The sequence below is a fragment of the Osmerus eperlanus genome, chromosome 11 (genome assembly GCF_963692335.1).
Source record: "Osmerus eperlanus chromosome 11, fOsmEpe2.1, whole genome shotgun sequence".
In the NCBI taxonomy this organism is placed as follows: Eukaryota; Metazoa; Chordata; class Actinopteri; order Osmeriformes; family Osmeridae; genus Osmerus; species Osmerus eperlanus.
Genome location: NC_085028.1, coordinates 4,822,584 through 4,848,798, shown reverse-complemented (window position 1 = coordinate 4,848,798; position 26,215 = coordinate 4,822,584). Strand labels below are relative to the sequence as shown.

The 26,215-nt window shown below is 49.9% G+C and overlaps 2 protein-coding genes across 7 annotated transcripts in view; one reads left to right on the top strand and one right to left on the bottom strand.

Annotated features, from left to right (window-relative positions):
• The window catches only part of pik3cb (phosphatidylinositol-4,5-bisphosphate 3-kinase, catalytic subunit beta), a 43,896-nt gene that overhangs the window by 12,316 nt on the left and 5,365 nt on the right, over nucleotides 1-26,215 (bottom strand). For 4 of the 5 annotated variants that reach the window (XM_062472545.1, XM_062472542.1, XM_062472547.1 and 1 more), the window contains exons 2-7: nucleotides 23,192-23,271; nucleotides 8,172-8,364; nucleotides 4,457-4,685; nucleotides 2,813-3,081; nucleotides 1,203-1,400; nucleotides 208-375 (exon numbers count right to left, since the gene is read on the bottom strand). In XM_062472545.1, the coding sequence (XP_062328529.1) occupies nucleotides 208-375; nucleotides 1,203-1,400; nucleotides 2,813-3,081; nucleotides 4,457-4,685; nucleotides 8,172-8,330 (1,023 nt within the window). In that variant the 5' untranslated portion in view covers nucleotides 8,331-8,364; nucleotides 23,192-23,271. Of the gene's footprint in view, nucleotides 1-207; nucleotides 376-1,202; nucleotides 1,401-2,812; nucleotides 3,082-4,456; nucleotides 4,686-8,171; nucleotides 8,365-23,186; nucleotides 23,272-26,215 lie in introns of all 5 variants that reach the window. The other variant, XM_062472543.1, reaches the window with a different exon arrangement.
• Nucleotides 19,905-22,581, top strand: LOC134029124 (E3 SUMO-protein ligase ZBED1-like). Of its 2 annotated transcripts, XM_062473122.1 has the most exons (3): nucleotides 19,905-20,988; nucleotides 21,268-21,863; nucleotides 21,976-22,581. In XM_062473122.1, the coding sequence occupies exons 1-3, from the start codon at nucleotides 20,121-20,123 to the stop codon at nucleotides 22,426-22,428; spliced, it is 1,917 nt and encodes a 638-aa protein (XP_062329106.1). In that variant the 5' UTR covers nucleotides 19,905-20,120; the 3' UTR covers nucleotides 22,429-22,581. The 2 variants fall into 2 exon arrangements, with proteins under 2 accessions (XP_062329106.1, XP_062329107.1); XM_062473123.1 differs by lacking the exon at nucleotides 19,905-20,988 and having other exon boundaries at nucleotides 21,223-21,863.

Here is a 26,215-nt window from a genome sequence, read left to right as displayed (position 1 = left end):
CACCTCATCAAAGAAAGATGTCATGGACCACCTGTGGAGTGCGGCTCGTGATGTCTGATCAGAGGAGGGGGGGCGGGGGGGGAGATCCACTCGAAACACCTCAAAAGCGTGACATCACAGCTGACAGGAACAATACTGGTACACAAACACACACACACACACACACACACAAATAGATACTATCGTGTCTCTCTCTTTCAGACTGACCGAGACGCCCCTCTTCTTGGGGGGCAGGGGTAAGGGGGGGTTGGAGCTCTTGCGGTTGACCACGGCTCCTATGGCGGACAGCTCCTTGTCGAACATGGCCTGGACGGAGCTCACGTGCACCAGGGTGAGGTGAGGGCACTCCTTAGTCTGGGCACACGCCCGGATGTACTGCAGACACAGGGCAGGGTGAGGGCACTGACCACACACTGACACATTCACATGGCTGGTTTAGGAATATTAGGCACAGATAAACACAGACACAACAAGTAAGGAACATTAACAGCTGGAGGGCCGGACATGGTGTGTGTGTGTGTGTGTGCGTTGACGGCTGCCAGACTGTGAAAACACATGGTGTCTGCACCACGCTTCTGGTAAAGGGCACAGCCAGAACCTGTCTCTTCACAAGCTGCAATATTCAGTGTCTGCTTCAATGAACATGGACACACACACACACACACTATTATTAATGAGCAAATACTGGGCCATCAGCTGACCATGTACGGTCCATTGACTCCAGTTTAGGGATAAACACAATCCTCTACCTTGACCACAGTCCAGAATAACCTTGAAACAGAGCAGGGCTGTGGCGCCCTGACCGTGACGGCTGAGAAGAGTTTGGTTATGTGAGAGTCACTTCATTCAAGATGGACAGGTTAAAGCCATTTAGAAAAGCGTGTGTTTGTATTTCCACTGAAAGCCTTGTCTATGTAGATTGTTCTAAGTAGACTCTACAGTATATACTAATGGAAAAACAAGCAACCATATCATTATCAAGACTCCTGGAGCTCTGGAAAAGATTTGGCTTCCCCTCACTACACTCTCAACTGCAAGTCGTTTTTCCAATGTAAAGTGTACAGTTGTCGCTGCCTCACATTGACAGTCTCGAAGTTGTTTATAGTTTATCGTTTCATCCGACACTGGCCTTAGTCCCAGTGTCGAGCTAAGCTACAGCCAGATATGTGAGCGCCTTGCCCATCAGTGGAACAGTTGTGTACCTTGTAGTGGACCAGGGGATGGTCTCCACACAGGAACTCCAGCTTGCCGCTGACCCTCAGGACAAACTGGCCCTCGTCTGTGTCCAGCTGCTCCTGAGGGTCCATGCCGGGCCCGTGGGTGGTCAGCCACTTCTTGAGGGCCTGCTCCACCATCTCCTTGGGCGTGGTCGACGACGGCACCTTCAGACTGGCCGTGTCCTGGTGGGGGGACAGGGGGGGACAAAAGAGACATTTGAGCGCACCCCTAGATGAAGACATTTTGAGCAGCGTGTGCGCGCGGGAGGGGGGGGTTCTGCCTCAATTTGAACCTAAATGCATTTCTTTTGTCGTTGTCAAAAAGCCAACAAGCTGGTGATGAAGTGAGGGACGCGACGAGAGAGAGGGAGAGAGAGGGGGGGAGAGAGGGAGAGAGAGGGAGAGAGAGGGAGAGAGAGGGAGAGAGAGGGAGAGAGTGAGATGGCTAAAGCCAGGCGAGCGGTAGATTCAGGAGAGGGATTACAGTGTAGCGTCTGTCTGCAGCCACAGGGCTTAACGCAGAGACCCACCCAGACATGCAGCTCAGGCCTCATTCAGCTCGAGCGGGGCCCCTCCCCGTCTCTCCTCTCTCCCCGGGGCCAGAGAGTTCATGTCACAGAGAGCCGTCCCCGCTCTGCCTACATTTCCCAGCCTGCTCGCAGAGTTAACCTTCCAGTTAGGGCCTCGTACAAACTAGCAAACAGGCTCTAACAGTTTCACACGGCTTACAGCAGCCTTTTGACAACTGTACAGTTGATATCTCAGCATTACTGCAGACACTGTAAAGTAATACAGTGAATTAGGACAAACTTAGCATGCTCTACACCATACAAATGCCAGCACCCCTGAAACCATTGTGTGTTTCATGACTAAAAATAACCTACCCAACTAAAACAATTGGGTTAAGGAAACTTTGTTCTGTAAAACAGCCATAAAAACCTTGCTTCCTGTGCTTAATGTGGCTTATTGTGTCTGTGGTCTTGAATACACTTCCAGCCAATGACCACTTCAGCAGAGAGACACGTCAGATGGCTCCATTGGTGTGTGTGTGTCTGTGCGCGCAGGTGTGTGACGGATCGAAACAGATCTCGACTAGATGGACAGAAGGAAAAGCGAGTGGGGCGACCAAATCCCTGGAGGTGGTGACCGTGTGTGTGCGTGTTTACGCTGCGTATTAGTGTGTCCGTTTGATATCCGTATCCATGCGTGCATGTGTGCATGCACGCATGCGGTGCGAATGGCATGACTGTGCTGATGGTGGTGACCTAGTTTGTGCCCCACTGACTGGCAGTGGGACAGCCCAGTCACATGGCCCCACTACTAGTGATAGCATGCAAACAGGATGAGGGAATGGCTGGGTGCATGTCTCCGCACAGCAGACCTGTGTGTCCATGCAAATACGCTGCTTTGAAGAGAACAGATGAAATGTGGGGAGAGAGAGGAAGACAGACGACCTGGACCTTCTGCTGCTGAACTGAAGCAGTTTTTTTTTGTTTCAATGTCACCTACTTGTCTCAGCGTATTTAACTGCTGCTGCACGTGCAGTCGTTTGTGTTAATGTGTGCATGTGTGTGTCGCACAACACCCATAGTTACCTGGGACTGGTCAAAGTGGATGGTGACTTTGAGGCCGGAGTCGACGGCTTGCTGCTTGTCTCCGAGCCCGTTGGCCCCCCCGGTCCCAGCCCCGGCCCCGGCCACGGCCCCAGCCCCGTGCTGCTCCAGCTGGGGAGAGAAGCAGGCCTGCAGCCACTCGCTCCAGGTCATCATCTGCACCTGCTGCATCTTCTCCTCGCTGATGCGGAACATCTTGCTGCGGAAGTCCTTCACCTCCTGGTCCTGCAGCGCGTCCAGCTCGTGGAGGCCTGGGGGGGGGGGGGGGGGGGAGAGAGCATGACATCACGGGGCCGCTTCCTGTAGCACCTGTAGCCTCGAGTATAAACGTCCCTAACCCTTCGAGGGCACTGCCGGGGAGCTTCAACTCCTTTTTTAGTATCGAGTTCGAGCACTCATTTCAATTTTTCCTCTCAGGACATGTTTGTACAATCCTTTTACCCCCCCCCCCCCTATTTACACATAGAACCTGGAAACGACTGTCCTGGGTGATGCACGGCCCTGTGATCCTGCTGGGACAAACATCCAGTCAGATCTGTTTACGTCCAGAAGCACTCCACTCAGGCATCACCAGCACTCCACAGACACTGTTAGACTAGAAGCAAATCTACAGTCTACAGTGTTCAACACTATAGGTCAGGGCAGGACTAAATCCCAGACTGATGATATTGGTTTTACGCTGCTGACACTTAATGGTCTGGCTAATCCAAACAGCACGTTGACATTTCAAACCATTAAAGATTCATATGACTCTCAGCCTCTAGACTGCATTAGCAGCACAGAGGGAGGATGTCTGTGTGCGCACGTGTGTGTGCGCGGCGAGGACGAGCAGCGCTTGCTGACGAAAGCCTTTGAAGGTCGTGTCCGGGGGAAAGCGGAGGGAGAGGGCTGGTGGTGGTGTGTGAGGGGACGTGCTGGACGTGGGACGTGCTGGACGTGGCTCTGGCCTGCTGTGATTAGCCTGGGCCTGGTCTCTGTGGGGAGCTCTGTTTGGACAGCAGCCTGGAGGACCTCCACAGACCCCCACGCTAACTCTGCCCTCACACCACACGCTCAGGGACTCAAGGACAAAGGGTGTGTGTGTGTGTTCATTCACCACTCTATCATCCCCCCCCTGAGGTGCCCTCCTACTGTGATGGGCTCTGTGTGTGTGTGTGTGTGTGTGTGTGTCTTTCACTCATCCCAGGCCTCATGCATAACATAAAGTGACGTGAACCCTTTGATTCAGTCCTTTCAAACCTAATACTGCTCTTATCAGCCCCTGCTGATGACTCACTGATGACAGGAGACATCTGGTGACGCGCCCCAGGTTAGAGGGCCCGATGTGTTGTTGTGACAGTGGTAAGGAGCGTGTGTGTGTGTGTGTGTGTGTGTGTGGCTGAGAGTGTGTGTGGGTGTCTGTGTAAAAAGGGAAAGGAAGTCATCTCTCCAGACCGGCCCTGCGGTTGGATCTCCAGACTCTCTCCCTCTGATGAGGGTCAAGGGTCAATGTGTTCCCCATTCGAAAGAATACGGGGATGAACACAGAGAGTGTGTGTTGGCGTGGTATTAGCCGGGGGGTGTGAGCATGAGTGTGCGCACCACCGCGCGTGCGTGCGTGTGTGTGTGAGAGATGGCCCCCCTCACCCTTCCCGATGAGCACGCCGATCTTGGAGTCCAGCAGGCGCTCGGCGCGGCCGCAGCTGCGCGTCACCAGCCGCAGCACGGGCAGGAAGGGCCGGACGTCGCACAGCCGCCGGCTCTCGTCCTCCAGCTCCTCATGCACCGCCGCCTGGTTGACGCACTCGAACATGTGGCCCTCCATCTCCCCCAGCGATGGGAACAGGGGGTAGGTCTGGGCCTGCTTCCATAGGAGCTGTGGGGAAGGGGGGGGGGGAGGGGGGGAATACACGTTTCATTGTCCTGTCAGGTGGGGGGCAGACGTCTTGCTTTTACGGCACTTGACGGCTTGCTGTTAACCCGTCGCAAAAGGCACAGCGGGAAGAGAGACAGTGTTGAGAGTGTGCGTGCGTGCGTGACTCTGTGCGTGAGAACGGGAGAGCGAGCGAAGTCGGCAAAGAGAGAGAGGACGCGAGCTACCATTTGAACTGGAGCTCGCGGGAGAACGGACGTCACGAAGGAGGCCGCGCGGCCTTTCACAACACGATCCCCCTCTGAACCGCGCCGAACCGGCCCGTATCGCTTCGCTTTCACAATGCCCCTTAAATCAACACAGCAGCTCATTGCCTGGGTTAGATAGTGGCGCAGGGTGAAGCAGGCCAGGCCAGCACAGCTTGGCTCCGCTTGTCTTGGCTCAGTGAGGGAACAAGATAAGAGACAGAAGGACAAAGTCAACTCCACTTGATCCGCACACCTAAAACATCACTGTCGGCCGGAGTTCTCAGGGATTCTCCACCGGTCTTCCGTTTGCCGTGCTTTCCTTCGCAGACGCTCCAGTGGGGTCCGTTTGGAACCCGATCGCACACACCCCTCGGCACTGCCGTGTCTACTGGGACGTGGAGGCAATGGTGTGAGAGTGGACTACGCTTCCCACTGGGACTTGCTTTGAAAGTAGGTCAGACTGGGACTTGTGGGCCACAGTGTGAGAGGTGACTGTACTGACGTGGCAAGTGACCTATTGGAGGGTGAATACCGAGTCAACAACAAGGGCCGGTGATGTAACAGCATGCCTTCCAGGACGAGGCATGATGTCAGATCCACTAGCTAATCGGGCTCATGAATCATGCTACCACCAACCAATGGCTGGCCTGACTCATGTCTCGATTTTTGTCACCGTTTCGTGTGCATGTTTCTCTGTGTGTGAGGCGAGTGGAGGATGAAGAGACGGTGTAGAGAAGAGAAACAGCAAAGACAGCCAGGTGTGAAAGGAGCAGGATGAATGCACCGCAGGGGCTTCTCAGGAACCTAAATCACTGAAATGAGGGTGAATCGGACACTATGGCAACAAACTTGCTAGCTGATTCAGCTCATTCACCACAGACTCTTGCCCTTTTACTTAATATCTTCCTCCTGCATACCTCCCAGGGATCTCAAAGTAAGGTATGCGGGGAGAGCGGGTGGGGGTGGTTAAGAGACTTACTATTTGTTTCTGGTGAGTGGTTATCCCTATGGGCGGTGTGACTGGATTCATAGGAACCAGCGCAATTCTACTCACTGTTTTCTAAACAATCATCTCAGGATGTGACCAGTGCTTAGTCACATCCTGAGATGATTGTTTAGTTTACTTTGATGTGTTTTTTTATGTGATGATGCAAAGGCAAAAACAGTGATGGCACCAGGAATGACCTGAGAGGATTGTGTCCAAGAAAGCATGTGTACGTTCTCCCGGCAACTCTCCAGAAGATGGCCCGGCCCTACCCTCTGATCCTACATCCACATCCTTGCATCCCTTTGTCTTGTACGCAATGACATCCAACAGGGCTTGAATAATTCTACTCTGGTGATTAGCATTATAATGATATATACATTTTCTCCACAGTTCCAGAGCAGTTCCCAAGGCTGTTAGGACAAGAGCACAGTGTGAGATTCTATGAGGCAAAACCCCTCCAGGGAATTCTGGATTTTGTGTTTCTCTTCTTAGAATCGTGGAACCCATGAGACCACTTTTCTCTTCCACTTTTCGGAGAAGTCCCGGTCATAACCGATGTACAGACTATATCAACACAACGAGTCCCTTTCAAAAGAGAAAGAAACGGATCATACAACACCGCTTTACTATTTGCCCAGGGCAAACCATTCCCAGGGGTTACCTTGAAATAATGGTTTCCCATTCTCAAATCGAATGACATCATAAACCAACTGTCTTCTGTGTGTTTCTTCCCACAGTTTCGTGCCTGACTCTCTGGAATAGTCTTTCTCTAGAATCGTATCGCAGCAGAGTTCAGGTCCCAACATGCCCTCCACTACCAATGAGTGTCAGACTGAATTTCCTTTTAGTGAAAGGTGTGAGACCAGTTCTTTCAGGGACGTCTTCTGTGTGTGTGTGTGTGTGTGTGTGTGTGTGCGAGCTGGAGGCGGCTTCCTTGTCCCATCCATCCCATGATCTACAGCAGCATAACCCAACATCAAGACATCCTCACACGTCAGAAAGGGCAGCGACAGGAAGCGAGGCAGTGTGTCTTGCGGGGGCCATATTGGCTGTTCTGCTCCTTCTCTTACCCTCAACTTCAAATCATTTGACCCCAAATCTCCCCAATCTACCCCTCTTTCTGCCCCCCCCCCTCCTCCTTTGACGTCCTTCTCCCATCAATTTGGCACCCCACCATGTTTCACAGCACCTGCCTCTACCCCCCCACATGCCCCTGGGGAGTTGCGGAAGCACATTTAAGGAAAAGAAAGAAAGACAAAAAACAATGTGCACAATGTGCGACAGATTCTGCTTCTAAGTCGGTGGCACAGTGTGCTTCTCTGCTCGCAGACGGAGAGATAAACACTTGTGTGAATCCGAGAGCTCCCCTCGTTACGTGCCAGAACGCTGAATCTGCAGGCCAACTGCTCTCTGGGAGAAGGCCTCTCAGTGAAGACTTTCACACCCAGAGGGCCGGGCAGAGGGGTCAAGACGACGGCAGGCACTGGACCGCTTTTCTCAGACTGCCGTAAGGCAGTCTGAGAAAAGCTGTGTGTGTGTGTGTGTGTGTGTCGGGCAGAATTGGAGTCTGCAGGGAAAAACCAAAGTAATAAAAACAAGGAGAGAGAAGATGGAAGGTGTATCCCTCCGCAGAGCAGCTGAACTCCCCAGAGAGCACAGCCTGCCTGCACTGTCCAAAACGCTAACAAGACACGGCCAAGGGGACACACCCCCAAAGCTCCAGGCCATTTACTACTGAGCAACACCACGCCAAAGCCGCCAATCACTACTGAGCAACACCACGCTGCTGCAAACTTTCACCTCCCAACCCCAGGGCGAGCGGGCGTGACGTCACGAGCTATTTGCATGCTGCGAGTGTCGGTGTCGGCGAGGGCTTGTAGGAACAGACCCCCGTCATTGGACAGGCTGTTCTGTGAACAGCAGACGCGAGGCGGGTGTGTGGCTCTCAGACAGCACCCGGAGCCCGGAGCCTGCTCGGTGTGGAGAACGAGGAAACCAGACAAACTGACGCCGGTGCTGGGGGGAGTTTTTAATTAATTCATTCTCATTTTTAGACTTGGAGTGAAAGCCATGCGCCAAAGGCCATTGAGATTTTGCCCGGGGCTTCGAAAACGAAGAAAAAAAAAAAAAAGTCTTCAACCAGACATCCGGCTCCACATTTCGCAGCGTGACACATGGTCACACAAACATTCATGACCAGCACCCCCCACGCACGCACGCACACACACACACACACACACACGCTCCCCGTACCAGTTTGATGTGTTGAATGGTGGCCTCGCGGGGCACGCCCATCTGGATGTAGATGCCGGTGGGCAGCAGGAAGTCGACAGTGACCAGGTCCTCTCCGGACGACGCCAGCTGGGAGTGGGCCGCCCACATGTCCAGGAGGTCCGTCATGGCGGGAGGCATGGCAGGAAGAGCCAGCCAGCCTGACCATAAGGAGCTGTGGGGGGACAGACAGGGGGTGACAGACAGTGAATATGCAGCCATAGTTGTAGTTTAACCACTGTCGTTGCCGTAGTTGTAGTTCAACCCCGAGCGATGGAAGAGAGAGTGATAGGCTCCCCCTGGTAAGGTCTCCTCCTGGTAAGGCCTTAGGGGGGGTGCAGTACCCCATCTTCCCCTACAGAGGGGGCCCCCCGTGTGAGGCTGCCGGTGGCTGTTCCTGGGTGGACGCCAGCTCTCACAGGAATGCCCACGAAGCAAACAGCAGAACAAAAGGTCACCCTCTCCCCTCCATCCCACTCTTCCCTCACCAGTGACAACCTGCTAACCCCCTGCCCCACACCTCCCCTGGTCGTTGTCAAGGCAAATATCCAATCAAACCTGGTGAGGGGGTCAATTTAGACCAAGGTTCTAAATCCCTCCGGTGTGTCAACACAGATTTGGAAGCAAAACGTACGGTTGGTAAAATGTGCCTAGTAATGGTTGAGGTTCCAGGACTGTTGTTGAAGCCCACAAAATCAATCCCACACAAACCGCTCACCCAGCACTACACTGACCCTCATTAGTCAGTTACGTACACATATATGGCTGCATGCAAATGATGTACACAAACACACACAAAAGCATGTTGTGCACACACACACACACATTGCCAGTAAGCTTCAGAGTAAAGTGCTAAAGTGCTCCAGCTGCTTTGCTGAAATGACCACAGGCTGGTTTCCATGCTGGCCTCCACCTCACCACAACGCCTAATAAACTCCTCAGGAAGTCCCCTTTCCTGGATAGCATGTGTGTTAAGTGCCCACCGCACCACAAGTCACACTCCATTTTGGCTGAATATTACCAGGCCTTTCGACATCCAAACCAACTCAACCTGGACATCCTGCCTCTGTGTTAAATGGCTGAGGTAACTGTGGATTAGACTGTGTAATGGGCCTGGATCGTGGCAGTGCTGTGGCCATTAGGGGCCACTATCTCGACTACAGAACATCATCAACTATGCAAATAAGAACGGCTCGAAGGCGGGCGCTTCCTCTCTGTGGATGACGCCCTCTTAAAGGGACAGGGAGGCCCCCCGTAACACACACACACACACCGTCTCAAACACTCTGGACTCTGGCATGGTACATAGGATCTCGAGTGTCTCCCAATGCGTGCATTCACACACCAGTAAACACACACAGACACACACCAGTAAACACACACAGACACACACCAGTAAACACACACAGACACACACCAGTAAACACACACAGACACACACCAGTAAACACACACACACAGCTAAGAAGCAGACAGGGTGTGACAGATGGATTGTCCCGGATGAGCCCCCTGTCAGACGGGCTGACGAAGCCCGGCCTGTGCTGCCATAGTGGGCCCGAGCCTCACAGACGACACCCAGGTGCCTCCTTACCCACATGAAAGGAAACGTGAGCCCTGGAGTGTCAGCCTGACAGGGCGGAGGCCCTGCCCATCTCAAGACAATGATCGGCAGTACACACACACACACACACACGCGCACACGCACAGTGTCTAGTCTTCTCCCTGCTAAGACAAGGCAATGTTTTGTTGTTTTTTGTCGCAGAGTGACTCGCCCGGAGTTGTGCAGACATCCACACAGGTGAGCAGGGTTACGGGGTGCACAGGGGCAGGGAGCCAGAGGCTGGTGCTGCGTCAGGTTTCACAGGGGGGGAGGGGGAGAGGCTGGTCGGAGAACAGAGGACAAACGAAGGCTAAAGGGGAGGGTGCATGTTGGACCTCGTCTGCAGAGCCTTCTCGGTTGCTCTCCAAAAGACACGGCCAGCGACCAGTAATCCCAGGGAACAGAACACAGTGTAACATACAGTGAGTGTAAGTACATAGTCATGTTGGATTTAGCAGGAAGACCAGACGAAGGGGAGATCTGATGAGGTCATTATGTCTGCATGTAGACTACAACCACTTCCTGCTGGCCATAATCAAAATATAATTGACCTAAAAATCGGACAAATTCTTTGTACATTTCCGGACCAACAAAATGAATCCTCTGCTTCTAATCCAAAACCTGCTTACCTTGGGGAACATACTGGGGAACTGCACTGGGCCCCAGGAACTGTTGTCCTCCTAAGTAAACACGGCTGTTTGGGTACAAGTGTACAGTTGAGTGTAAATTGCAGAGGGGGAGAGGGACTTGGTCCCTTCAGCTGGATGACCATCCCGAGGTTCTCAGAAGTCTGGCACATCCAAATGAGTTCCCAAACTCAGACACCCAACATCAATACAAAGATGAATACTTTGTAGATACATTTGAACACCCATTCCCCTGACAATGATTTTACTTTGATTTATTTCTATTTTTTATGAATGTGACAGTTATGGTCAGTGAATCGGGGAAGAGGAGCCTGTTTCCATGGTAACTGTAATTTTCAGCAAGCCAGGAGACATCTCCAAAGCTTTTGTGCCCAAATGCATTTTGCTTCCCCCAAGCAACAGCCCTTCTGACAGGCCCCTCTCTCTCTCACACACACAGTGAAGCCCCTTACTTTTCTGTACAATGGGACGTGTGTGTGTGTGTGTGTTTGTGTGAGGTCATGCTTTGTGACTAAGGACCCTATGACAGTTTTTCCCTCTAAAAATAACATTGAAAAAGGGATTCAATCCTCACCCACCCTGTTTCCCCCACCCACACACCCACCCACCCTTCCCCTATCCTCCCTCTCCCCCTCCGTCGACCCTGCGCCTCCACATTCTGCTATAAATACAGTAGAAGTGTGAAAGAGTTCACACGCACACACTCACCAACCAGGAACATGAGTCAGCGCTTTCAGCTAGTTGAGTGTATAGTTCTACCTTCAGGCAAGTGTGTGTGTGTGGCCCACATTGATCCACAGTTGATCTCCACAGGGGCGCCCATGTGGGCTACCATATGCAGAGTGAATGAGTGAGTGAGTGACTGGCAGAAAGGCCTTTGAGCTGGCAGGTGGCATCCACGAGGGTGTGTTTCTACTTGACAGAGAGCTAAGTAGTGTTTGTGTCTGTGTGGGTCAGATGAGCTGTGTGTGTGTGTGTGTGTAAGTGGTAGGTGGGGGATGTTTGGAACAGCATAGTAGATTGCAGGGTAAACACTGACTCGACAGCAGAGATCTTGAAAACTGTGACTCACTGTCTCTGTTGTGACTTGACAGGTGTGTGTGAAGTGCTAGTAAGTGTGTTTGTGTGTGCGTGAGGATCCGTCCCATCCTCCCTGATTCTGAAAGCCTCCCACGGCAGAATACACACAGGGGGGACTGTGATCTTGAAACAGGAAGTGATGCAATCAAGAGAATGGAACTGCATTACACAATAAACAGTAGTGTTTTCATTCATTCTGAAGGTGTGGTACCTACACCGCAAGCACCCTAGTAAAACACTGAGCCCTTCAGCCCTGTATCCAGCGTAGTACTGTATCAGAGACACAGGAGCACAGTCCACTGTTTGCATTGTGCCCGTGCGCAGGTAAACGTCAAAATACTTATCTTTTATTTTTCCATTCGGGGGGGGAGAAGTGGCATAAATGCAGCGCAAGCATTTGGATTAGCTTATCTGCACTGCCTCACTTTCTCCCTCCCTCTTCCCTCGTTCTCTACCTCTCCCTCCTCGCTTATCTACTGAAAGTCTCAAACTTGAACACCTCATCTCTCCGCCTCAAGTCTCAGTCTCTGAACATCTCTCCTTTCCCTCCCATTTTTTTTTTACCTTTTCAACACCCCTCCCGCCCCCCCCCCTCTCCCCCACCTCCCTACTGTAAGTCAAAGAGCCGTGAGCCACACAGGCTGAGTTACGAGCAGCCCGGGTCACGAGAGCCCAATCCTCTTAGCCCCACTTATGATATTACATGGAGGGATGGAAGCACACACACACGTAATGTGACCTCATAATGCAGCTATGGTGACATCACAGACGGGAACCTCCTCCAGCCCACTGCCTTGGTGGGACACAGCACTGCTGTCCTTCCTGCATGCACTATTGTAAATTGTATTTGTTTTGTACTTCGCTTTTTTTTTTTTTCTCTCTCTCTGTCTTTTTTTTTAAGTGAAGTACAAAACAAATACAATTTACTGTGTAGCTAATTAAGGTGTCACTGATTTATAAATCTGAATTAGTGTATCCTGCATCCAGGACACTATATATAGTGTTATAGTTTATAGTGTTATAGTGACACTATAAACAGTATGCATCTCAACACCCAACTGTGACATAATAAAGTGAGCACTGATTCTGACCTAAGGAATCCATTTTGACACCTCAGTCAGACATCTTCAGCCTTTACTGTGACCTCATAAAACAACTGTAACAATACCCCCCCCCCCACCCTCCAGACCATTTCAGATTCCTGGCTCATAAAGTACTGTCAATCCACTGAGATAGGGGATCATCGAAATATAACACCCGCTCTGAAGTCACAAACACGTTATTGTGACATCAATAATCTTTTCCAGTGGTGGTGCAGGCCCCCGGGTGCTTCAGCAGGCCTGACAGCGGCCCGGCCTGACAGCGGCCCTGACAGCGGCCCGGCCTGACAGCGGCCCTGACAGCGGCCCGGCCTGACAGCGGCCCGGCCTGACAGCGGCCCGGTCTGACAGCGGCCCTGACAGCGGCCCGGCCTGACAGCGGCCCTGACAGCGGCCCGGCCTGACAGCGGCCCTGACAGCGGCCCTGACAGCGGCCCTGACAGCGGCCCTGACAGCGGCCCGGCCCGACAGCGGCCCGGCCCGACAGCGGCCCTGCCCGACAGCGGCCCGGCCCGACAGCGGCCCTGCCCGACAGCGGCCCTGCCCGACAGCGGCCCAGCCCGACAGCGGCCCTGCCCGACAGCGGCCCTGCCCGACAGCGGCCCGGCCCGACAGCGGCCCGGCCTGAGCGGGAGAGGCACCAATAGGCCAGTGAAGGATTTCATTTTTTTCATTTTTCATTCAATTTCATTTTGTCTTTAGGTGCTCTAAAGACATACAAGATTGTGTATAAAAGGAGTGTTTCGAACTGTTGAGAGACATAACAGAACAAACTAATTCAAACTAACCGGCAAGTTCTGTCAATCCCTACACTTCTTACATTTACATTTATGCATTTAGCAGACGCTTTTATCCAAAGCGACTTCCAAGAGAGAGCTTTACAAAAGAGCATAGGTCACTGATCATAACAACTTCTTACTGCTAAGAACGTCTGTCTGCAGACTGTACATGCTGATTGTGAGAATAATCGGATTAATTACATTGCGATAGTGAGTACTCTTATTTGAAATAAATATATTTGACATCGAGAAGAGGTCATTTTCTACCTTGACACCGAAGGACGTGTGAGGCAGGTGTAGATGGTGGAGTATAAAATGATGTGGTGTGAAGGCTCCTCTGTAGTGAAAGCAACAGAGGGCTGTGTGCAGGACAGAGGGCTGTGTGCAGGACAGAGGGCTGTGTGCAGGACAGAGGGCTGTGTGCAGGACAGAGGGCTGTGTGCAGGACAGAGGGCTGTGTGCAGGGCAGAGGGCTGTGTGCAGGACAGAGGGCTGTGTGCAGGACAGAGGGCTGTGTGCAGGACAGAGGGCTGTGTACAGGACAGAGGGCTGTGTGCAGGACAGAGGGCTGTGTGCAGGACAGAGGTCAGGAAGGATGAAACGACAGAAGGAGGGACTCTGTGGGAAAGGAACAGTGTGATATCTGGGAGTTCTCTCTGCCCGCAGCCACACACCAACGTCCCAGCACAACGCGCCGCTGAGTCTATGAACGAGTCGCTCTCTGGTACGTAGTATTTCTGAACGCCCCACGTGTCTGTGTCTGGACTCGGGTCATGCCTGGGGCCTGAGTCATGCGTTTGGGCCAAAGTAGATGTGAGGGAGTTTGCAAAATCTTGGCGCTGGGAGAGCTTGTTGGAGAACAAGGGCTGCATGCTAAGGGACAGGCCCTGCATCTCACACTGCAGGTAGAGGAAAAGGGGATGAAGGGATGACAGATTATTTTCCTGCGCGACGAATCCCAACACCGGAGGCTGGAGTTTGAGTGCGTTTATAAATAGCAGGACTGACATTTGTAACAAAAGGTTGTCTCTGGGTGTATGTGTTGAGAAATGAAACTGTTGACAATTGTGACATTTTTGAGATTAGGAATGGAGAAGCAGGTCCTGTGAGCAGGGAGGGAGGGAGGGAAACACAGAGACAGACACAGACAGAGACACAGAGAGACACAGAGATACAGAGAGAGAGACGCAGAGACAAAGAGACAGAGAGAGACAGAGAGAGAGAGACGCAGAGAGACAGAGAGAGAGATAGACACAGAGAGACAGAGAGAGAGAGAGACACAGAGACAGAAAGACAGGGAGACAGAGAGAGACAGATAGAGAGACGCAGAGACAAAGAGACAGGGAGACAGAGAGAGAGACAGACGCAGAGACAAAGAGAGACAGGGAGACAGAGAGAGAGACGGAGACAGAGAGAGACAGGGAGACAGAGAGAGACATAGAGAGAGAGAGAGACGCGGAGACAAAGAGAGACAGAGAGAGACACGCAGAGACAAAGAGAGACAGAGACATAGAGAGAGAGAGACGCAGAGACAGAGAGACAGGGACACAGAGAGAGAGACTCCCCCCCTCTTTGACTTCAACCTGGGTCCTCTAGGATGCAGATGAGATGGGTGGGAGAGAGGGAGAGAGAGATAAGCGGGGAAGGAGCACTCTCTCTCGCTCGGAGTGCGATTGACAAGAAGTAAGAGGGCCGTTAAAAGGGAAACAGTGACGTACAGATGGATCCAGCAGGGGAGAATGGCAAGATAGGGAATGAGATAAGTAGAGAAAGTGTGTGTGTGAGAGTGAGTGAGAGTGAGAGTTGAGGACACGGTGATGTTCGACGGAGGTGCGTCTTCGGTTACAAATACCTCTGCTGTGCGTGCTAATGCACTCTAGTGTGAATCTTTCAGTGTGGTGTAACTCAGAAGTGGATCAGTTGAAACAAACAAATATTGAGAAGAATGTGGCTACAGCTGCAAATACGAGAGAGGGAGAGAGAAAGAGAGACAGATGGAGAGAAATTATTAAATCCAACATCAAATGTGTCTATGCCTTTAATAAGATGTCACCATATTATGTTCATGTAAAATGGGGGGATCGAGTTCATGTTCTACTGAAGTCCTATTATGAGTGCGTGTAGGATTTTGTGTGTACTTGTCGGGTGGGGGTTGTGTGTGTGTGTGTGTGTGTGAGAGAGATTGACAGTGGGTGAGTCAGATGTGCCGATCTGATGTTCCATGGGATCTGATTCATTTCACAGTCATAAAAGAAATGCACACACACACACACACATACATGGCAACACACCTGCACAAACACACACACCAATTTACCCCCCCCCCCCATGAGAGGAGGGGGGGGGGTAAAGGAGGAGAACCAGAGCTGGAATGGGTCTTCTCCAGAATCCTACCAACAGTTTCAAAGAAAATGGCAAAAACACGAGTAAAAAGGAGAGAAAGAGAAAGGGATGGAAGGCAGGATGAAACTTATTGGGAGTAGAGAGAGGTAGAGAGAGAGGTAGAGAGGTAGAGAGAGGTACACAGAGAGAGGTAGAGAGAGAGAGAGAGAGAGAGAGGTACACAGAGAGAGGTAGAGAGAGAGAGAGAGAGAGGGAGGTACAGAGAGAGGTACAGAGAGAGACAGAGACAGAGACAGAGAGAGAGAGAGAGAGAGAGAGAGAGAGAGAGAGAGAGAGAGAGAGAGAGAGAGAGAGAGAGAGAGAGAGAGAGAGAGAGAGAGAGAGAGAGAGAGAGAGAGAGAGAGAGAGCCTGGGCCTCCACAATAGACCTCTGTCCCAGCCCAGCTCGGCGGCTGTGTGTGTGTGTGTGTGTCTTCTCGCTGGTGTCAGTGAGGACAGTCCCGTGCCCAGCACAAACACTACCCTTGTATCACCCATACGCCCCCCCACCCCCCATCATCCCAGTTGCACTCCCTGCCCCTAATCTCCCCCCCTCCCCAGCTCAGAGACAACAGCTTGGCAGAGGGAGCTCAGTGCAGCACAGAGGACAAACACTGGGGCCTGGGGGGGGACAGAGGTTAAACAAGTTTAGGTCACGTGCGCTCAAACACGCACACGTCTGCGGTCTACTTGGTGGACATGGACCTTTCCAAGACTTTCACATGCTGTACGGTAAACCCCCACGCACAGCCCCAGGGGTCAACCAGTACACACACACAGTGTTTGGTCTGCACAGTGCCGATGAGGGAACAGGTGGTAGACTGGTTCAACAAAGTTGCTGTGAACTCCCTTTTGTATTTATTTTTAAGGAAGGATATTACCATAGAACGACTGGTTCTACAGAAGCTCACATTTTCTTATCTTTTCCTCATCGTTATTCAAAGCAACCTACCCCACACACACACACACACACACACACACACACACACACACACACACACACACACACACACACACACACACACACACACACACACACACACACACACACACACACACACACACACACACACACACACACACACACACACACACACACACACACACACACACCTTCGAAGGAAAAACCACAAATGCAAAGCAGTCAAGTCTAATCAGATCCCATGAATAAAAGAAAAGACTAAGTGTCAAAACAAACCAAGGGTATCATTTCCACGGCCTACTCTTCTCTACCCTAACCCCACCCGCGTTGATTCCTTTCCCAAATCGGAGATAAGCGACTTCTGGTTGTCTGGAGTTGAACAGCCCTCCCCTTTCTCCCTAGTGATGGCGCTAACAGCTCTTTCAGTGTGCAGCCACGGGCTGCTAGGTCTAGTCCTCTCCTGCTGCCTCAGCAGCATCTCTCTTGCGGAAAGGAGACGTCTTTTTTCAGTCTCACACGCACACACACACTCGCGCGCACACACACACACTCTTTGTGAAAAGAACTAAGTACATTGAGGAAGTTGGTTGTGATGAGTAAACGTGGAAACTGTGACGGCGGGTGAGAGGCGACGAGTCTTCTGATGTCAGAGAGGGGTTCCTCAACTATCGGATGTCAAGAGGCTTGTTCTCGCCACTCTGTCACAACCTTTTACCCAACACAGTCCATTCCCAGACCCTCGCAGGTTTTCCCCAACGCCGATAACGTTTCCAGAATGAGATGTACAGATTGATTTTCTGCTTGGAAATGTAAGTTCTCACTCAGAAGTATGGGTTTTAGAATGGGTTTTATTCGCCATGAAAGTTTGCACAGACAAGGAATTTGCTTTGGCAGGAAGGTGCAAACATCTAAAATTTTAATATGAGGACTAACTATACTAAGGGTACATAACTAGCAATACTAAGTCTAATACTAATACTCAAGTTCTATATACGAAGGAAGGACGTCAATTGTGGCTATATTAGTCCACAGAGAAACAGTTTCTCAGCCAATACAGAAGTGTGTGTGTGTGTGTGTGTGTGTGTGTACCTCAGTGGTCAATCATGCTGCTTCTGACATTGTGATGTTTGACATATTAACCCCTTGTTGAACTCCACTTCCCTTCGCTCCTCTCCTGTTTCTTCAGTGCATCTTCCTCTGGTCACCACCTGCGCTGAGGCATACTGCACCAGTTACCCCTCCTCACATATCAGTCCCCCTCACTGCTACGGAGAGGAGGAGAGGAGAGGAGAGGAGGAAGAGGAAGAAGTGGAAGAGGAGGAGGACGGTGGGCCGAGCGCAGCAGACAGCAACCGGAACCACCGGATAAAAATAACATCAAGCTGCAGCGTGTGTGGCACGACGAGACACACTCGCAAACACACGTACAGCGCACACACACATTGTAAACTCAGAGGAACGTGCACACACACACACACACACAGCGATAAGAGACACTCACTCCTCCAGTAATGGGGAGATGGTTTGGCTCCAGTCTTCTCCTCCCACTAAGGCCTCATGATGCCCAGGAACATTGATTGCCAGGGATACTGTGTTCTAGTAAGTGATACTCATCCATATCTGTCTGTTCTTCCGTTTCTCTCTCTCTCCCCCGCCCACCCTCATCTTTCCCTCCCTCCCTCCCTCCCTCCCTCCCTCCCTCCCTCCCTCCATCCCTCTAGTATCCCTTTTCCTTCAGTGAACCAAGTGCACCACCTCACAGGAAGTGGTCGAAAATATTTTTGCATGAAAAAACTAAAAGAAAATCCTCTAATAATACCAGCAATATTGGCACCCTATATACAGTTTAACCATTCAATATGTTCCTTCAGCCATATCTCATTGGTGACATTGCTGAATGTGTAGCCTCACTATTATTCCATTTAATGTGTCAGGCACCCATCTCCACACTCGGACTATATAGAGTCAACTGAAGACTGCTAGTCCCTACAATTCAGGCTAGCCTCCCATCCACTACAATGTTGAGGCTGTCTCCCAGAGAGCATTGGGGGCATTACACAGAGAAATAAGAATAGGCCATCGGGGCAGGGTTTCCTAGGATTGTGTGCGTAAGAAGGTTGCCTGGCACGCCAATCTGCCAACCAGTTTCATAAAAATAAAATTTAAAAAGTACAAAAACCCTAACTCTCCACAACACCCCCCCCCCCCCCATGTTTCAGCAAAGCTACGTTCAGCTGCTGCGTTGCTGAGACTGCGTTCTGGGAATGGTCCGAGTGGCGCTGGCGGTACCGTTGCACATTGGTTTTTACGCTGGGATGAAAAGGGAAGGTATTCGGCAAGCCGCTTGGAACGTCATAAAGATTCAGCGCTCCGCACTGATGCCGGATGAGTTGGAACGAGCCTCCAGATCAAAGAGACAGGGCCTAAGTGAAGATAACTGGATCAGGCTAGTTTTCCACATGAATCCAAATGACAGTAGGGGCCGGGGGGGGGGGGTGTCGGGGGGAGTAGCTGGCTGGAGCTTTATTGGCAGACGGTATTGAGTGACAAAAGGCTAGAAGGCTGCTATGCTACAAAGTGACAGATTTCATGCCGTGGGTACCTGGTTGCAGCTGGAATGTGTGTGCGCGTTTGTTTGTGGGCCAGTGTGTTGGTGTGTGTGTGTGTGTGTGTGTGTGTGTGTGGGGGGGGGGGGGGTGGAGTGAACAGCTGCCAAGACTCTTATCCATTTGCACCTGCCTACAGACACACTGGAGACACACACACAGTGTAGATACAAACCCTTCCAGAGGTACAGTACATTTCTCTGAGTGAAACAGTGTGTGTGGAACATCCTGTCTGTGGGCACAACAAGCACCCCTATGTACATTGTGTACACACACATACACTTTCTCTCTCCTGCTATAAACGAATCATAGACCAGCCTATAAACTGAGGGTAGTAAGGTTGTTAAAGGCAATCAAGTCCAGTGTTGTTACCAGACTGGGTCTAAGCCAGGCCAGACTGGGTCTAAGCCAGGCCAGACTGGGTCTAAGCCAGGCCAGACTGGGTCTAAGCTAGGGCGATATACCGGTTTGATAGTAAAAACCGGTATTGTGCCGCGCCATGATATGGATTTAGCAATATCATGGATACCGCGATTTATTCAGAATTCATAAATTCAAATTTTGCATCAATATTTTTTTGTTCCAAATTTCAACTGAGTGATAGTACTAAGTAGCTACATCTTTTTTTTTTTTTTTTTATCCAACCTTTCTTGGTTCTTACGAATAAAAGAATGTATGTTAATATGTTGACCTATTTTTATGAGCGCACGTCGCATGCACTTGTTGCACGCATGTAGTGCTAGCAACAAAGAAGTGTGCAGGCAGCTGCAGTTAGGAGGCAGGTTAACTATTGGGGGAAAACTTTACAATCCAGGATGAGCGAAAACACAGAAATTGATGTTGCTCAAGAGCAGGAGGATAAATTGGTTAAGAAGAAAGGGGGCACCTCTGTTGTTTGGAACTGGTTTGGCTTTAAAATCTCCGACCCCGACCAAAACACTACCCTATGCAAGTTGTGTCGTCGTGTTGTCTTAGCAAAAGGTGGAAACACGACCAACCTGTTCAATCACTTAAAAAACATACATGTCCGTGAGTATGAACAATGCACCAGAATGCGTGAGACAGTAAGCCCAGGAGCTCGCCCGAAGACAAGCCAGACTCGCACTCAACAATCAATTATATCATCATTTGCTGCCGGTACTTGCTATGAGAAGACGAGCAAAAAATGGATAGACATCACAGCTGCGATTACAAATCACATAGCGAAGGACATGGTACCGATTCAAACTGTGGAGAAAGAGGGGTTCAGAAAGTTGATTCAAACTCTGGACCCAAGATATGAGATCCCGAGCCGCAAATATTTTAGCCAAAAATGCCTGCCACAGCTTTACACAGAATGCTGGGACAGAGTTTACAGTGAGATAAATAACATTCCATTCTTCTCCACTACTGCCGATCTATGGTCAAGTCGTACCACAGAACCTTATATAAGCCTCACAATCCATTACATAGACGGTGACTGGAAACTGAAAAGTAAGTGCCTACAGACGTCTTATTTCCCAGACGACCACACCGGGGAAATAATTGCAGGTGGGCTGAGGGACATACTGTCGTCCTGGGGATTAAAAGAGTCGCGTCAAGTTTGTATGACGACCGACAGCGGATCGAACATGATCAAGGCATTGCAGCTGAACAAGTGGGCAAACCTTGGATGTTTCGGACACAGGCTGCACAATGCTATTGGTAAGTTTCAGGACTGTAGCCTAGGCCTACCCTGTATGATGCTTATTATTAAGAAAAAATACAGCTCACATCAGCCATGTACCGTAGGCTAAATCTAAGCACATCAGATTTGTAAAATGTGTAACAGTTGAATGTAAATGCCGTAAATCCTCAAACAAAGATTAAAAGTTATATTGTATTGTGATTTCTATATAAAAATGCATTATTATTAATTATTATTGTATTGTGATTCGATTATTTTTCACCCTATTATTTTGATTTCTTATTCCCAATTTCCAGAGAGGAGTGTCCAAAACGCTCCCGGGCCACAGGGGTGTGCGATTTCCCGGGCCACAGGGGTTTGCAAAAAGGTGGTTAGCACGTTCTCATACAGCTGGAAAAAGCAGAAGGCCCTGATGACAGCACAGAATGAACTAAGCCTGCCCCTGCACAAGCTCATCACAGAATCTCCGACAAGGTGGGGATCTCGTCTGAAAATGATGGAAAGAGTCCTGGAGCAGGAAAAGGCCATTACACAGGTCCTGGCAGGGGACAAAAAGACACGGCACCTTGTACCTACCTGGCAAGACATCCAGGTCTTGGAATCAGTCACAGCAGCACTGAAGCCACTCCAGGACTTTACAGATGCCCTGTCAGGAGAAGCGTATGTGAGCGTGTCCTATTTGAAGCCTGTCATCAATCTGTTAAATGCAGAGGTTCTAAATCTGAGCAAGGACGATACAGAACTGACCAAAGAGATCAAGATCAAGGTTCTTGATTACTTGAATAACAAGTACACTGACCCTGCAACAGATGAGCTGCTCTCCATGGCTACCTTTCTAGATCCAAGGTTCAAGACCAGGTACATGTCCGCTGAGAAACTGGAGGACATTAAGGTATTTATTCATTTGTTCTTGTTTTATTGCTTCAAATGTAAAGCACTTTGGGCTGCATTTTATGTATGAAAGGTGCTATACAAATAAAGTTTAATTATTTTCATTTTTTAAGGTGAGAGCTGCCTCAGAGACCGAAGCCCTCCTGGTGGAGAACACAGCCCTGGGAAAATCGTCTCTTGCAGAGGATCACACTGACAGGGAGAAAGAAGCTTCCACTGCTCATCAATCAGGCAAGAAGCCCAAGAAGAGCCTTGGGAGCTTCTTTAAGCAGACCAGCAGTGCACCTGCCTCATGTTCAGAGAGGCAGATCATTGAGCAAGAGCTGAATAGCTACATTCTGGCAACGGCAGCAGACAGCGAGTCTGATCCTTTGGAGTGGTGGCGATTTCACGGATCTAATTTTCCACGTGTGAGTTGTCTGGCAAAGAAATACTTATGCATCCCTGCCACAAGTGCCCCCTCTGAGAGGGCATTCAGCACTGGGGGCAATGTGGTGACATGTCACAGGGCAGCACTAAAGCCAGAAACAGTCAACATGCTGGTATTCCTGGCACGGAACTTGTGAAGAAAGTTCTAGTGAAGATTTGTTGATATTGTTGATAATTGATGGTTGAGGCTTGAAAGGTTTAGTTTCAAACGGTTAGTTTTTTACATATCTACGGACCGTAGCCAAAACAAACACACGTATTTGAATTTGTAATTACCTTATTTTCTTTATCTCCTGTTATTTTTTATTTAATTTTACTTAATATCTAATTTATATATATATATATATATATATATAGGCCTACCTACCTCATGTTTACGGAATGCATGTTTGCACAATACAAATAAAAACTTTTCAGGTCCATACGGTCCAATGCCTCACTCTTTCTGGTTATATAAGGTTCAAATACATATTTTTCCTTAACTAATATAATTTAACCAAGAAGGGATATTAAAATGTGATTCATATTTTTTTACGTCATATATCGTGATATCATATCGATATCGTCTGGACAGTGGAAAATATCGTGATATGAATTTTAGCTCATATCGCCCACCCCTAGTCTAAGCCAGGCCAGACTGGATCTAAGCCAGACCAGCCAAGCTGGATCTAAGACAGACCAGCCAAGCTGGATCTAAGCCAGACCAGCCAAGCTGGATCTACAGAGCAGTGTGAGGTTGGGGCACAGACAGCTGGGACTGGGCCCTGGAGAAGAGCAGGAGCATAGTCCTGCCTTCCCTGGAGACGCCATGCAGGATTCCAACATTCCCCACCTGTCAGGACACTACCCTACCAGATTCCAGCACACACACACACACACACACAGACACACACACCTTACTTGTTCTCTCCTGGAGTCTCTTATTTCCCGTGGCTCTGATGCATGCTGGGAGAGTCTGGGGTGCTGAAGGGACACTGCATCTGTGGACAGAGGAGGAGGCCGTCAGGAGTGTGTGTGTGTGTGTGTGTGTGTGTGTGTGTGTGTGAGAGAGAGAGGTATAAGAGGGAGTGAGTGAAGGAGGTGTGGAAGTGTCTGAGTAGAAAGAGAGAGATCGACTGGGGGACTTGTGCTCTGTATGTGTGTGACTAAGTGCATCAGAGTGCATTCAGTACTTAACAGTGGCTCTCCCCCTCCCTATCCAGTCCTCCATCTCTCTTGTCTTCCTCTCTCATCAACACCTCACTCGCTCCCTCTTTCAGCCCGGCCTCCATCCCTCCCTGTCTCTCTCCTGCTTGCGTTCAGTCCAGTACCATGTCACATTTGAAAACATTGCTGAGCCTAGAGAATATCCCTCAAAGCAACGCATCAACATCCAGCACAAAAACACATCCCAGAATAGAATAGAAATTACAATTACATAAAACCGTATCACATTATACAGACATCTGAGGGTATTGGACCAAATACCTCTGCTCGCTCGTGTTCCAAAAGCCATAAAGTACATTCAAAAGGAATGCATGAGAAATAAAAGGGGTAGAGATGATGTTTTGTACGGTGCGATCATTTGGAGTAGATCACACAGAACGGCCTTCTAACGGTGATTCCCGTTTCTACATCAAGTTCAGCAAATATCTGCTAATGGATGTTGTGAGTTCTCAGCAACAGATGGCATGGAACTCGAGCCTCGTCCACTTATCTACAAGCCCAAGCCACTTTTTAGGCCACTTAAACCAGACAAAGCTCTTTGGGGCTACTGTTGCGCGTCCGACAAGCTTCGGTACCGTTTACCGTATGCACTCATTGTTTTCACATCTGCACTCATTGGAGATAGAAGACAGGGATGTTAAGGAGGCTTCAATAATCAAGGAAGACCTGTTGAGATGCAGCCCTAAAGCCTCAAGTTCCAAGACTGAGTGCTAGAGACTTCCTGCGTTTTCCCCGTTGGTCGAGATGTTCCTGATCTTGTTTACAAGGGCGTGACCTTATGGCCAAAGAAAAACAATGTGTGTGTGTGTGAGTTACATTAACAAAGCTATACTACAAATTATATAATAGGCATTTTGTGGGTGAGTAGAAGGTCGTCTACTAGGTTTCAAACTAAATACTTTTATGTTTCCACCAGACATGACAGATCATCTCTCCAGTCCAGACAACTGTGACACGACACATCTGCCTTCATCCCAGAATTCCTTGCAGTGGGATGTTTCATTAAACAACTTACCTGCTTCTTCAATGGTACTGCTACTTGCATACTTCTTGGTCTAAGAAAGTATGGGGATTCTTGAAAACCATTACTCCATAAAAACTCACTGATCAGTATCAATTTAACCCTATTGATTATCGATAGTGTGTATTTTAAGTCTGAAGTATAAAGAGAAGATTTCAAACAGCCTCTGAAAAGACACCAGCATCACACACTAATATTTGTTCCCCAAACAGTCATCACCACATGACAAATGACAGACACAGACAGAAACACACACACACACACACACACAAACGACAATGAGTGCAACCCATTCATGCTCGTTCCAGGAACTGTCTGGCTGTTGAACATCATGATAAGATCTTTAGTCTGGAGAGTCAATGTTTGACTGACTGGATGGATTCATTGCAGCTGTGCTTATCACAGAAGAGGCTATCACATGACCAACCAGCATCCGAATACGTGTGTGTGAGTGCGCGCATCTCGTTACATTTCCCCTCCCTAAACATGTGCACGCACGCACGCACATCTAGGGATTTTTCCCTGTTAGCGAACTGGTCAAAAGTTCCTTTGACTACCTAGCCAATAGCTATGCTAATTGTGTGTTGCTAAGCTAACGCTAGGTGACACTGAAGCCCCTTGACTGTGGACATTCCCACATCATGTCTGGCGGTATTGATCTTTCTGAGCAACAGAGCACAGCTCCACATACGAGGAAAGAGAGGGAGAGCGATATTACTGGAATTCCAGGGACGTCTAAGCTGCCTAGTGCCACAGAAAAGCTCCCTTGTTTGTAGAGAGTGATCCACAGGCTAAAAAAAACATAGGCCTCTTCATTGAAGGCAACGCTTGCAGGCTTTTGGGGCTAGCTAGCCGAACAATGCTAGCCGGACATACACAATGCACAATGTAGTGGCTAGTGACGCAGGCTATGAGAGCTGGGAGCGTACAAGCTTACGCAGACACTGACAACCCCCCCCACCCCACCCCTCAACACACACACACACACTCCACCTAGTATGGAGAGTACAAGTACAATCAACATGCAAACACACATACCTGCAGAATCACCCTCTGAAATCTACCAGCTTTGGCATCCTCCCAAACCGTCCCACCCTTTTCACTGTACAAACACCCCAGAGTCTGGCTTGGGCCTTCCATGCCTCGCTCCTTCTCCCTTTTCAACCTCTCTCCCAACCCACACCCAACTCCTTCTCAACCTCCCTCTCCCGGCACACACAAAACCCCCGTTTTCAGTCTCCCATCACACACATTTAGTCCAAACACACACACCCCTTCCACTCCTCCACCCATCCTCTTATTGTGGAATGCGAGGAATGAAGGATTCTCAAATCACCAAGGACCGCATCATCAGTCCAAGAGCTGCTGATAAGATGGCTGTATCCTGAACGCCGCTAAACAGCCTCACCATCAACGCTATCCAAAGGCCATTCGCAGTCTCTCAAAGAGTTGTTTTGAGTTGTGAAAAAAACTCACAGCCCTTTCCAGTGTGACAGTCTCACCTAAACGCATGCCCGGAGAATCAATTACCCGCCCCCTCCTCCTCACAACACTTACTGCCCCAGTGGGGCAACTAACTGCTCCTGGCTGGAGGCATCAACGACAATGGAAGGTGGGTTTTAGGACCCTGGGGCTGTATTGTAAACGGGCCTCCTGAGGAATAATGACCTCATCTTGACAAAAGGCCATGTTTTGTT